The 15,191-nt window shown below is 34.8% G+C and overlaps 1 protein-coding gene across 3 annotated transcripts in view; it reads left to right on the top strand.

Annotated features, from left to right (window-relative positions):
- SLC16A7 (solute carrier family 16 member 7) overlaps nucleotides 1-8,865 on the top strand; it is an 80,388-nt gene extending 71,523 nt beyond the window's left edge. For all 3 annotated transcript variants that reach the window (XM_077178875.1, XM_077178876.1, XM_054631842.2), the window contains one exon: nucleotides 1,393-8,865. In XM_077178875.1, coding sequence (XP_077034990.1) covers nucleotides 1,393-1,664 — 272 coding nt within the window. In that variant the 3' untranslated portion in view covers nucleotides 1,665-8,865. The remainder of the gene's footprint in view (nucleotides 1-1,392) is intronic.
- The last annotated feature ends 6,326 nt before the right edge of the window (nucleotides 8,866-15,191 follow it).

The following is a 15,191-nucleotide window of genomic DNA, read 5'->3' as shown; positions in this document are numbered from 1 at the left end:
TACAAGTAAATTTTTAATATGTCTAAAAGCATTCCATATTTTTCTCATCATTTAACATACAAATCCACTTTGGCTAAGGTAGAGCAAAATATATCCTCACACAGACTCTTTCTGTGCCACCTAGTGGGGAGTCTGAGCCTCTAACCACTGGAGTCCAGCCTTTTCAGTGAGGTTCTGAAATCAGTATCAACTCAAAAGATATAAAATCCAATATTTATGGAGAAGTAGCTTACACAGGTATTTGTTTTTCAGTACAAAAACTTTTCAGGAATTTTGGAAAGCATTTTTTTTTGTGCTATAACACCATGAATAATTGATTTAACTTGTTAAACAGAGGCAACAAAGGGGGTGAACATATGGAAAAGCTAAGCTCCAGTTTTGACTAGTTCATATGTTTTAAAATAGTATGCTGAAGCATTGCTAATTCAGAATTTTGTTTTAAAATATTTTTTTTATGAGACTGCTCATTGATAAAAATCAACAGATTGCACTATTTACACTAATAAGTGAGTTGTACACTTGCAGTGCTATTTGAATTTGTCCTAATACTAGGTTTGTGGAAAAAAAAAGTCTGGAATAATTTCATGGCCTGTAAACATGTATCAGGTGAATAGGCTGGCATTATGTTTTTAGCCCAGTAAAAGCATCTAAATGCATACTAAATTGAAGTGTGCAGCATACCCTGTGAGTTTCAATTATAGTGTAGGAAAGTTCAGAGCTAAATACTTGGATACATAGAGATGTTAATTTGGGAATTGGGAAAATTTAGAAGAAATTTCTCATAAATTGGAAGAACTGTTATATTTTTCTCTCCTTATCATAAAGAAATTTAATCTCAGAGGTCTGAATGTAAGTTTTAGGTATAGGGCTCAGAGTTTAAAACTCAGCAGTTAAGTGTGATGGCTGAAGGGAGAAGCCTTTCTATCTCTCACCAGTCAGAGGAAAGTAAAAGTGAAAAGCAGGCAGCTGATGCACAGAGACAGCAGCCTAAAAAGGCAGATATCTCTTCATCCTATTGTCTTTATGCAGCCTCAGTGAGTGTCAGACTGTCACTCCAAACAATAGGAAAACACAATTAGGAGGTGAATAAAATAATAAGGTAATGAAAGAATGAAAATAAAAGAACTGAAAAACTGTCATTATTCATTAAGCTTTACTTTGTTCTTCAACATTTTATGATTGTCAATGTCTTCAATTGCTATCTCGATTAATACGGGGCTTTTTTGCAAGTTCCACTATCTATGTTAGACAGCTTTAACGTGTTGAAAATGCATTTCTGCTCCAACTTCAAAACAAAAAAATATATAGATATTTTTACCAAGGGAAACGTGCATTTTATTTAGTATCCTAGTCTAAATACACTTTTTCTCTCTTCTTATCTTTGTATTTCAGGTTGGTTAGTAGATGTTACTGGGGAATATAAGTACATGTATTTTGTCTGCGGAGTGATTGTGACTGTGGCCAGTATCTGGTTGTTCATTGGCAATGCCATCAACTACAGGCTGTTGGCAAAAGAAAAGAAGTTAGAAGATGAGAAGCAGAAAGCACAGAAGAACGCTGACCCAAAGGAAGCAGAACCATTAACAAACAATGAGAATGAAGATGCTTCCAGCAGAGCTGATAAAGCTCCTGAAGATCCATCAGAAAGAGAAACCAATATTTAATCTGAAATATAGCTAGGAAGGCAACATTTATGACTTCCATTAGGAATATGTCTTCAGGACACAGGCCAGGTTTTGTGGTAATAATGATCAGTCACAATATTGGATGGGAACAGATTTTTGCCCTATGGCAAGACTCAAAGCTAAATTACTATCTACAGTTTATTTGTTTCAGAGATATAAAATTAGGATTACAGAGGTAGTGACTCAATGCAAATGAATCCATTGAATTTTGACTCTGGACAATCAAGAGTCAGATAAACCATGCTATAAAGCCTTCCAATGACAAACAGTTTTGTTTCAGAAGTGTATCTAGTGCAAGAGTATCTCCTACTCTTATTTGGGAAGATACTTGCATTCATCTTTATGATGTGGTTAAAGTCTTTTGAAATAACCTGTCCAAATTCTACTTGCCATTAATATTAAAGAGAACATAAAGTCAAAGGTTTGTTTCAAAAGAGACATAATACCTGACTGTAGCACACTGAAACATTCTTCTCTTTTGTACACCCACTAGATAAAAAATACGGCTGCATAAGCAATTATGGATATAAAAGTTAAGGGTAGGAGACAAATAATTGGTGATCACACCTCTAAAATGCAATAAAAAGCTGATTTATAATATATTCCAGAAGTAGTTTCCTCCAGTGATAGCTGATTACATAGTACTTCAACATATACATTTGAATTCAAAGTATGTTCACACCTTGCTAATTCAAACTAGCTAAAATCTGCCTGTACATAAAAGATATAAACCCAAGTTTTACATTTCTAACAAGAGTGGCAATCACTTTGTTTGCCTATGTATTCCTCTGTAGCTGAAGGATCTGGATCAGACTGTGAAGCCATTTTCCTAAAGGGACTAGATTCATAATCTGCTGATGTTAAAAGGATACTAACCCTTGGCTTTTGTGGCCTTAATGAGTTTCATGACAATGACTTCAAAGTCGATGCTTGGCTTTATTGACAAGTTGTTAGTTGTTTGATGGTGTCTTGAGAGGAGATTTAAGATCTAACTTCTGATCTTTGCAGATGGGTAGCTTCCCAGTTCCCACTTCTTTTTCCCAGGAATTTAGTGAAAAGCTACTTCTTTTTTTTTGTAGTGCTGCTTTGAGCAAAAATGCTGCAAGGCACCTTGACAATGCCAGTCTGGAAGCTTTGTATTGACACACCAGTTTTATGCAGGATGTTTAGTCTTGTGTCTACAATTTCATGCAGATCATCATATAAATTAAAATGTACACAATTGTTCCTCTTCCTTTAGACAAAACAAGGCATAAACCTACAATTTTACTTTACACAAATCATTTAGTAGTGCTTTGAAAGTTAAAAGTGCAAGCTTCTGAAGATAATATGTGAAATTATTTCTGTTCTATTTCTAGGTAAGGAAAGGTGCTATTCATTTTGAAGGGATGCTTATGAATGCCTCAAAAATTGTGAAAATTAAGGGTCTGATTCATAAAACATTTATGCACTGTTTATGCAGGATACACCTACACTCAATTCCAGGAAAAGAAAATTATTCATTTTAGTCCTCTTCTAAATCTCAAAAAGTTGGAAATATATTGGACAGAGAGCTAACTGTGATAAACACACTTTGAAGTGCCAATAACAAAATTAAAAACTCAATAGTAAAATCTAGTAGATATGGGAGGGCTTTTAAGAAAGTAATTTCTTAATATTATTATGTTCAAAAACATTTTAATTTTTCTTCTAAAAATGTGGATAGTGCTTGTTTCTGTTTTACTGGTTTATCATTTTATAAAGTTCCACAATAATGCTGATTTTTTAAGTTTTCTCATCACTGTTTTGGGGAGAAATATGAATCTACTCTCATCATGGTACAGAATTTAATACCTACTTTTTGCCTAGTTATATTCAGGAAAACCAAACTTCTCCAACAAACCCTATAAATTTTTAGGAGCATCAGAATCAAAATATGTGCATTTCAGAGTTTTGGGATAAATATGGGTTGCATGTTCAGACTCAAGCTGTGTACTTTGTAAAGAGGAATGATTCAGTCCCAGTAAAATTACAGTTCCTCTCCCCAGCCCCAGCTTCAGAGAGGAAGTAAACACATTGCACCTCCATCCAAACCTTAGCCTTGCAGCAGCCCATGACATGAAGCATTGCTCTCCTTATGGCTGTACAAACATACTGAGTGAATTCCAGGAGCTGTGAAGGCCTTGTGTGCCCATAGCCAGAAAGGATGAGTTTCAAATACTAAGCTTGCATACAGTGAGGATTATCAGTTATAAATACTGGATTATGAAAGATGAACTGAAATTTTAGCTGAAGAGTGGTCATCAAGAATATCACTCTGCTCTCAATAGCCACTGATAGAAATGCAGAGATTATTTGAAAAGAGATTAATACAGGAACTGAACCAAAATGTCTGAGGTAAAATTATAGGTGCTTATTGTTATCTATTTGCAATAAAGGAGCATGATTAAGAATAAAGGTAGAATACAAGAAGAGTCAACTTTTGACTGAAGGCTGTTAAAAGGTGCTGTTGAGTAAATAAAGGATTCGGAAAAAGATGATAAAAAAAAGTCTCTCAGGAAATATGCAGGCAACTTGCCTGTTCTATGCAGGATCTCAGAATACAAAACAACATGGATAGGAAATAAGGGAAAAACAAAGTTCCTTGAGCCATAGACACATCTGACCACTAGTAGCAAAAATTATCTCACTATCTCAGAGGAAATAAAAATTTCTGTAAACACTCTACAGAGATGCTACTTTTTCATCTCTGGTCCATTATGTTAAAAGTTAATAGTGGTGCAAGAGCTGCTTTACCACCACTCACCAATGTGCAGTTTTTAATCCCATAAGGCAAAATGATGTGGCAGGCAACTAGAGTGATATAAAGCAGGAAGAGCCAGGTTAAACATTTCCTTACACCTCTTTCATTACTCTTTCTCTTAATAATGGCAACGAAATAAAACCCATCAGCATACTCTTGATATTACTGAATATTAAAGAAGTTAAAACCCAGAAATGAGTGAAGAAAATTGGAACTGTGTCTATGCAAAAACTGTCTCAAATTAAAAACCTGTGTCTTCCAAATAACAGGTCCTAAAGGTGCAATTGCCTAGTATAGGTAGCTCTTATTTCTAAAAGTAATGATAATAATAAATTGCCTTGAATCAATTTTATTCTGAACATCAAGCAGCGAAATGAGTATAACTTGCCTTCAAACTCCTGAATATCACTCCTACTTGCACTGACCTGTAATTTGTACTGTAAACCATTTCATCGCTACATTTCTGCTTTTGAGATTAGACCTGGGTATATACATAATTTCTCTGAATTGCTCTGGTTTCTCTTAATTACCTCACCCTCAGTTTGAACCACTGAAGGGTCAGGACTAAGACATTCCCCTGATCAGTGATGAAGAAATTTACTCCAACTTTCTAGCACATGTGTCTCTTATGCGCTCTAAGAATCTATAGTCTCAGTTAGTGCAAGCAAATCCATAACTGGTCTTGTTTTCATTTATACTCATGCATACTTCATTCTTTTAATTTCTCTGCTACAGTATTGCTAAGCCTGATTGCCCTTTTTCTCTTCTAGGAAAAATAATGTGAAAATTTTAAAAGTAGTAGGAAGGTGGATAGCATCAATAATATTTTCCCCAATTTCATATCAGGGTTAAATTTCAAGTTGTTTTAAAATACACATCCAGATACTTCTCTCTCTTTTGGGTTTCTTTATGTCATATACTCTATTAGCTGGAGAATTCTCCTGTATTGCCCTTTTCAACTCCAGAGAAAGACTCTTCACTAATAATTCTCAGTATTATTTCAGGAACGTATCAAAATTTCACCCCTCCCATCTCTCCCCATTGAACTGTGATTGCAATTGTTGTTAATTCTGTATTTCCATGAAGTTCAGAAAAGCATCTTTTTGTATGAAAGACAACAATGCTTTTATTTCAGGAGTGTGTTTTGTGAACTGCTTTGACAGAGCTAGGGAAAATCTTACTTCATCTTCAAATAGATTTTTTTAAGTGACACTGTCCTTATTGAGAGGACGTACACCTTTACTTACTGCTGAAGGGAATGGCAGCCAATTTCACTGACATTGATTCATATCAATGCAAAATTCACATGAATTTTAATAGTCATCTTACATATCAGCATCCACTGTGCTTAAAATCATTTGGCAATGTGTACATGATTGTTCCTCCCAGAGAATTCTCATTCCTTTTAAACATTCCCCACCTCCACCACCCCATACTTTGTTTTGATGTAACAAAAAATTTGGATTGGGGATGCAGTGACTTAAATATTTCTTGTTTGTTTTCCTGAAATGACACATTTTCTATGTTGCCAAATGCAACATTTTTCACTTCCTTCTTTCATGTCTGGTTGTGAATATTAGTGGAGAGATATTACTGGGATACATAAGTTAAAGATACTATATGCAGCCAGATTTTGGACTGCTATCAGGATTTCACTAAACAAAGCCAGTCACCACTTTTATAGATGAACATGCTGTAAATGACACCGACAATTTTGCCTATAACAAAATCGAATCAGGCCATTTTTGTTAGTTTCTCTATAGATTACTATTTTTCTACTCACAGGGAGGAATATAAAGGGAATTTTAAAATAATTATTTTCAGAGATGGCTTACCAGTTTTAATAAGGCTGTTTGGAATTTTTTGAGGGTGGGTGCACTTCTGATATTTGTGCAAATATATATATAATGAAAGTGCTTGCATGTACTATCACATTTTTGATGAGAATTTGCATAAGCATTGCTGTGTGATTTCAACATAATTTGCATGTTGTAGTTTTGCAGTTCAAATTTTTCTCATCGTCTACCTCTCAGTTGAAGTTTGGAGACTTGCACAACCCTGGAAGAAGAGTTAACAAAATGCATAATGGTAAAACCTGTACAGACTATTAGAAAGTCTCCCAAATATTTAAAGCTGCTTACATTTCTGTTTTCAAGGCAGGGCATATCTGTGTCCACATCTTTGTATCACTTAACATATCTTTAATCTTAACCCTTACCTGTGAAGTTTTTGCATCACTGATCTGGTTTAAAAACTCAGTGCGTCATTTAGCTAACGAAAGTCTAATGATTTTTCTGTGAGATGCTGGCCCATTATTCTTTTTTGTTTTCTTGCAATTTCTGAGTTAGGGAAATTAACAAAGTTAATATATCCAAACAGTTTATAAAATTATTACAGGACATTTTGCATCCATGAAAAATAAAATGTGTTTCTGGTTCAGAAATAATAGCAAATTTTAGCTTGCTTTTCCTTTTATGGGGCAGTTGAAGGAAGTAGTCACAAAATATTAGATTGGGGTCAAGGAATGATGATTATTCTTCATGTGCTCTTTAGAAAACCAGATATGATTGTTCCTTCAAAGATATTCTTCAAACTATTCTTGCCTTCTAGGACCTAGTAGATAGTCCACTAAAGCCAAAATGAAAATACCAATCAAAGAGCTTTACCAGACATTGGAGGTGATGTGGCTTCAGTGGAGATTTCAGCCTTATTTTCTCCATTCCAAATCTCAGGACCATTAGATATAACACAGTAAACACAGGATTTGTTACAGCTGGCAAATTTTCTATGCCTGCATAATATTCCTAATGAATCAGTCCCTAAATTAACGCACAACATGTATTATTTTAATAGCCTATGTAAATAAATTTAAAAAAAATCCCACCATACACTCTGAATGTAGATTATAAAATACAGAGGATATATTTGAATAAATATCCAAACAAGTCTGTTAACCCCAAAGGAAATTATTTATTTCCTTTCAAGCCTTCTTTGAGCAGTTTATAACCTTCATTTTTCTTATTTCCAGAGAAAATGGTTTATGTCGTCTGTGAATGTATATATGGACATATATAAGGGAATATATATGCAGATGTGGTATGTGTATATATGTATTCCCCTATATATAAAACTCTAATTTATATATATTATATATATTTATGTATATATAAAATATATATAATATTTTAGAGTAAGTTGCATATTGTGCCTGATAAATGAAACATAATTGTAAGCAAATAAAAAACTTCCACAAATGGCAGAAAAATTTGAAGCTTTTTTGTAAGAGCATATGCTATTTTTTAGTTTCTGCTAAAATTATTTATAGTAGAAATTAATTAAAAAAGCTGCAGTATTATGTAACACTGGTTTCCAACTATGACTCAGTTCAAAGCAGCCTAAGATCACTGATGATGTTCATTGAGGTAGATGGCAAAACCTACATTGTTGGTAAACTTGTTGGTGGGGTATCATTGCTGTGGAAATATTAACTAAATGATCTCTGAACAGACTGCAACCAATACACTGAGTTTTCAGCTAATGTGACATGTATGACCACTTCATACAAAATAGTGGTCGACATGATATTTTTTGTAACAAGTATGGAAAGTGAGAATACTCAAGCCTCTGCAAACAATATTTCTCTTAGATTAATATGTGAAATTCTCCAGAACATTAGTCATTAAAAACACTGAAAACATATCATACCTTTAACAGGTTTTGGTGGTTTTAATTTGTCTGCAAGTAGGCAAGCCCATGAAAAGTCTACATTTGGCTCTCACTCTTTAAAAAAGTTTTACCTTAAAATTACTGGGAGATTTTTCAGAGTGGTACATAAGTCATTCACATAAATTCCCTTCCTCAAAGAGTGTTACAGCTGCATTTTCCACTTACAGCCTACTTGGAAAGTTCACCGTATCTGCAGTTTATCAACAGAACCTGGTATTGCTATGCAATAATTAAACATGCAGTAACCATTGTTGTTGACTAATAAAGTTGTTTCTTCCTTTCTGTATTTTGCAATACTGTATGGTTTTTACTTGAATATATTGGCTAGATTTTTTTTTTTTTGACAATCATTTATTAGCTAGAGGTGCTATTTATGTTCCAAAGAGATATGAGTGAATTATAACTTTCTAGATGCCAAATCCTTTTTTTGACCTGACAAAATTCATTGTTCATAATGTATATTAACCCTGTAAAGTGCTTATGCATTGCATTAAATTGTATTTAAATGCATTTTTGTTCATTAACTTCTATTCCAGGCCTGTACTACTGTGTAATATGTCAAGTTTGTCCATATATATTTATGGGAAATTACAATGAAAATTGTGTATAATAAGCAATTGGGAGAAAAAAAGAAAAATTAAAATAAAATTTCCATGTAAATTTTTTCTGAAAGTATGTAAATTCTATTTTCTTAGTCTTCTTAATAGTATATTATTTGCACCTTCAGAGTGTGCAAATATTCATAGATATTTTGATTGATTCACTATTCAGTTGCAGCAAAGATCTCAAAATCACTTCTTGTTGCGTACAGAAACAGAACTTCAAGATTTCCTGTGGAGAAAAGCTACTACTAGTAACAGAACATTGTACCAACCCCTTGCTATTCCTAATTTCACCATCATTAGGATTTATTCTCATACATAATTCAAATGCCATCTGGACACCAGGGTTTCTTTTCCCCATTACTTGGACTTGGAGGTATTCCTATATTCCATGTACATGGAATGTTATTCCTTAATCACCAATACTCGTTTAGCTACAGAAATTTATCCACGTCTTGAAGTACTGTAGATAAGTCCTACTTTGTATCCTCTGAATTTTATCTGTTCCTATGTTTTTGTAAATTGACTTCAGTCTACAATTGCTTGCCCCACTTAAATTTTTATTTACAGAATGTGATTGGATAATTACAATTAAGGTATTATGAGGGGTGTTAGAGACAGTATTAAGATGCATCTTTGCATATTATGTACACGCCTTTTAGATTGATGCACAGAAGGCTACTAGAAAGCAAAGATATAAAAAATGAATTATCAAATAAGAAAGAAATAACTTTAACAAAGCAAATGGTTGTTATATCTCTAATAACTGTAAAATCTGTTTTTAAAGAATTATACATATAATCTTCATGATACCGAAGTTTTGATTCAGCTACCGAAATATGTTTAGATTTTGTTTAGATTATGGACCCTTGTAATAGTTGCACATCTGTTTTAATAATCATAAAAATCCATTTTCAAGCATTGACCAAGTAAAAGAACAAAAAAAAAGTTAAAAAATTTTAGTAGTAAAATTGTCCTTTTGAAACAATGAACAAGATACGATATTTAACCCTGCTCAAAGACACAGCTGATATCACTTTCATGCCTAAGGATATGTTGCCTCACTGAATCTAAATGCATAACTAAAATACATTGCTGAGAAATAGATACTGATATCAGAACAATCATTCCTATAACTGAGGTTTTGTATTTTTATAGTGTAGTGGCAAGATAAATGGAGACCTCAAACTGTAGTCCATTTCCAATATAAGCTGTTACTGTTTTCCAACAAATGTTATTTTATTCTAGTAATGAGCCCTTTTAACTCTGCTAGTTATTCCAAGTTGAGTAAATAGATTGCACTGCCATTGCAACTCAACAATAATAGCTTCCACAGTTTTATTCCTCTGATCAGGACTTAAAAACATTTTCATTCATTGAAGTTCCTAATCTATAACTTGCAGTCAACCCTGAATTTGTGTGGGATCTGCTATGCCAGCTGGCTTCCTAAAAGTCTATGGGACCTGATGGGATTAATCTGAGAATACTCGAAGTGCTGTCTGATGTCATTGCAAGACTTCTAGCAACTGTCTTTCAACAGTCTTGGGAATCTGAAGAGGACACAGGTGACTAGAAGATGGCAAGCATCTGTATTTGCCATAGCACATTATGTCTTGCTTCATCTTCTTACATTACAGATAGAGATCAGAGGTACCAGCATTGTTTTTTAAATATAAAGTCTGAATCATAAGTCAAAGAAAATTAAGTGATATATATAGTGTATTAACAAGAGTCACATAATTGGTGATTGGGATCCATTGGTTGAATAAGTAGTTCTGTTTCATTAGGTGACTTCTAATTACCCATGCCTGGTGACATCAAACTGTAAGTCTGTCTTAGTTAAAATATATCCATTGGCTGAAAGCCTGATTTTGTCATAGAAGCTTCTTAAGGCATCCTATTGTATAACATAATGATGTTCTCACCTCAAATCTCATATGTGAGAATAGGATTCTGTTCTTTTTTTTTACTAGCATGAGGCCTCAGTCTTGCTGGTTTTTTTCTGTACAAAGGAACTCTTGACCTAATCCAAAGTTTTGCTTTCTTTTCTCACAAGATATAAAAGAAAGATGATACACCTGGACAGAATCCAGAAACACAGAGTCAGATTTATATTTTTAGGACATTTTACCCACTTTTTTATCAGTTAGCGCAAATGGATCTTAAAACATCTGGGACTGTACTGTCTTGAATTCAGTTTAAAATTTTATAATCACAGATTTCATGTATTATTTGAAAATTATCTCCAATCAATATTTCACATTAATATATGAGAATTTAAAGTAATTTGTCAAAACTAATACTCGGTTGATTTTTTTTTCTGGGATTTAGTCAGAATTTAGAGTAAATGGATCTGGAAGGTAATTAAGTTACTTCTCTTCTTTCATATTTTCTTCTCCTAACTTTGTCACTGATACTGATCATGCAAATGTGAGAGACTGAATCAATGATTAATGTTTTAAACATTGTTAAGATCATCAAAGTACCTTTGTCCACTGTAGGGACTACTGTCCAGTGAAGGCCACCCCTCCCTAAATATGACTCCAGACAGGAATTTGGACTCTGATGGGAACTTGGGATAAGATAAAGGTGGCACTTTTGTCCAAATATCTCAGATCTAAGGAGAAGTAAAGAATGCTGAGGGAGAAGAATGAATTCACAAGGGACGCCAAACTCAGCAGCTGTGCTGAAAATCATCTCTGCCTGGGTTCATGGTGGGGGAGGCCACAGCCCACAGGCTCATCTGCTGAGGCCAGGTTTGTACACACTGACCCTGCTGCTCAGGGAGAGGAGGAGAGTTTTTGGGGATGTGACAGGAGGAGTGAACACCCATACACAAACGGCCTCAGTTGTAAAATCTCCCAACAACAGCAGTAAGGAAAAAAACCCAAACAACAACAACAACAACAAAAATCCAAACAAACAAAAAACCCAAAACAACAAAACACAAAAATAAACTTCTTTTCCAACAGTTTGTACCTTATATGATAAAAAGGACCTCTGAGAAATTTCTTGGAAATTGTGAAGTCTCCAAAAAGAAAAAAATGCCTGGAGGACATACTGCTCAGCATTTGCAGTTATCATCCTAAAATCCTACAAATATTATTTCAATTTAAGATCAAATTAGATTTTATTGCCTGGAAATTGTCAATTTTAATTTGAGTGCTTTTAAGAGTAATATCTATACAGGGATGTATTTTGTTTCATTAAAAAACACCTATGAATTTTCTTTCTTTTATGTGTTTCTTTTTTTCAGAACTTAATTATAATTTTTTACCCCTGGAAATTGCGTAAACATAGTTAATCAAGCAATATATGTTTATATATATATAAAATCTGTGACAGCAGAGTAATTTTCATGCCTTGTATATCAACTATATAGAGTTGAAGTCAATTCTTACTGCTGTTCCTACTTCCCCTTCCAATCTTTTTTCATAAGCTGGAAATGTGCACAGTCTATTTGAACACTAATGTTTATGAAATTGAAATGGAAAATTTGCTAATGCTGCTTTACTTCTTTCTTAATTTAAGACAAGCAGAAGTTCATCAGCACAATCTGTTTCTGTTTTATCATCCTCATGAAAGTTCATGAAGACCTACAAACTGCACAAGCTTTTAATTAAACTTTTATGTGGCATTAAATTTTCAGCACAAAATTAATGTGAAATATTTAGGAAAATGTGTTATGAAAACATAATAAAACTCTCAAAGCTTACTTTTGAAATAGTTTTAACTGAATACTAAAAGAAAATGTTTATCTTAGATAATCTAGTTCCGATATGACTAACTTGTTTGTGCTTGTATTTTCCACAAAATAAATATTTTCAGAAATGGTCCTGTAGAACCCTAAAGCTGTAGCTAGGTACCAAAAGAAATGGCAACATATTTTGATATATCATACATGTATCAGTTTTCACTTACAAAGAGTTTATTTTGGAGGAACAGTGATTCATTTTGTCAACCATCATAATATACTTTGATTAATAACAGCAATTCCAGTTTGGCCTGAATGATAAATGAATAGCAGTTAGGCACCATAGTTTTTCAGTTCAATCATTGAACTGAATAATTGGGGGAAAATGATTGAGGATGAAATGAAGAGGTTTTTTTCCCCTCATGGAAAAAGTGCTTATTTGCCTTAATTACAAAACAAAGATTTTCAATTTCATTTTGAACCTCCTAAATAGACATAAAAGGAAAATTGGATTCAATTTATGAAACAACAGAGTTTAGCAATGATCACATTATTCATCAGACCTATTGAGAGACAGATTCAGTTCTGCCTGACATAAATGACCTCATGATTCCCTCTTCTAAAGCTGCTGGGGATTCAGGACTGAGTTTCTCTCCTACTCATATTTTTTTCTGCCACAGAAATGAGCCATCCTTCATTTCAGTTTGCATAGTGACACTCTGCTATCTGGACTATATGTCTTCCAACATCAAATATTTTATGCAAAGTAAAGGAACACCAATAAAAATAATTGCTAGTACCAAAAAAATTGCTTTTGTACAGCAAAAATCCCCTGGGGATTCCCAATTCCCTGAGTGTTTCACATCAAATGCATTGCTTTGAAAAGTCACAATACCCACAGCTTTTAAAAGATTGGAAAAAAAATAGATTGGCATTGATAATCTATTTCTTTTCACTCAGCTGATGTCCTCTGGAAATAATAAAAGGCCTTGTTGTTGGATATTAATAAAATCCATAGAGTTTTTGTGGTTTTTGTGGGTTTTTTTGTTTTTTGGTTTTTTTTTTTGTTTTGTTTTGTTTTGGTTTTGTTTTTTGGTGGGTTTTTTTGGGTTTTTTTTTTTTTTGGTTTTTACCTTAACATTGGATTTATTGCATTTGTTTGAGGTACAATTTCATGAAGGGAGCCACAAGGATCATCAAGTTCAACTCATTGAGTTCCAGCCCTGGAGAAGACATCCCACACCAGGTGCCTGAGAGTGTTGTCCAAATGATTTTTCAGGCTTGGTGCCTTGACCATTTCCCTGGGGAGCCTGTTCCAGTGCCCAGACACCCTTTGGGTAAAAAATCTTTTTTTAATACCCAACCCAAATATACCCTGACAACTTCAGGCCATTTCCCTAGGTCCTGTCACTGGTCACCACAGAGAAGAGATCAGTGCCTGCACCTCCTCTTCCCCTCATGAGGAAGTTGTGGACAGCAATGAGCTCTGCCCTCAGTCTCCTCTTCTCCAGGCTGAACAGACCAAGTGACCTCAGCCTCTACTCAAGGCTTCCTGCCCAGACACTTCACCATCTTTGTTGCCCTTCTTTGGGCACTCTCCAATAGCTTTGTATCCTTAGCACCCAAAACTGCCCACAATATTCAAGGTGAGGCCACCCAGTGCAGAGCAAGGCGGGACTTGCTCAGCTGGCCGTGCTCTGCCTGATGCACTCCAGGACACGGTCGGCCCTCAGGGCTGCCAGGCCACACTGCTAATTGAAAATGACTGCTTCAAAGAACTAGGTATTTTTCTTCCCACCCACAAACCCAGAGGCATAAAAGTTTCATCTGGATACAAAAGGTTACTGAAAATGAGAAATTGCCTCAAAGTAGCAATTATTTTCGAAGGGACTTAATCTTTCTGGCAATGTTATTCCCACAAGTAACAGTGTCATTAAATGGTCTTAATTCTGGAATCCACTCAGGTTTATTAAAGCAAGATTTTTCTCTTAAAATTAATCAAGGGAATCATATTAAAATCTCATTTTTAAGTTCTGTCTTTGTAGCAGCAGCAGCAGCAGCAGCCTGGAGATTCAGTGCATCTGGCAAAGGGTTGCAAGTGCACTGCTAGCAGTAGTCCTAGGTATTGAAGGTGTGACATACTTCATTGTCCTTAAGAGTGACACTAACAGGAGTTTACAACCAGAGAACTGTTTTAAGTACTTCAGTTGGTGAACGGCATCAACAACAAGCATGAATCACCCTGAAGCCATTTAGAACCCCTGTTTGAGTATCTGTTAATAACTTTTTCCCACACCTGTGTCCTCAGACTCAGCAATGTGTTTTCTGTTTATTGAAGCAACAGTCACTGCTAGGCATCCAGGCCAACCTTTCCCTCACCTTCCCCGGAGTGCTGACAAGAGAGCTGACTGTAGAGCCTGAAGTGGAAATTGCTGGCCTCACACTTTTTGCACTTTCTCCAGAACACAGCTAAGCATCCACAATACACTGCTGAGCGATGCCTTGCTTCAGTGCTGCAAGGTGCTCAGGTCAGGGGCTTGTCTCACTGGGTTATATCAAGAAGTATCTGTTTTATACACAGTCCAGATTCTTCCTCACTCTGCCCCAAACCCTGCCAAGGGATGATCACAAAACTTTCAGGCTAAATAGTTTGTATGGTTCTTTCTTTTGCATTTGTAAGCTTAAGTGTGGATGAACAAAAT

This window comes from Agelaius phoeniceus, chromosome 5, assembly GCF_051311805.1.
Source record: "Agelaius phoeniceus isolate bAgePho1 chromosome 5, bAgePho1.hap1, whole genome shotgun sequence".
NCBI lineage: Eukaryota > Metazoa > Chordata > Aves > Passeriformes > Icteridae > Agelaius > Agelaius phoeniceus.
Note: the sequence above shows the minus strand (reverse complement) of the source record. Positions and strands in the feature narration are given on the sequence as shown.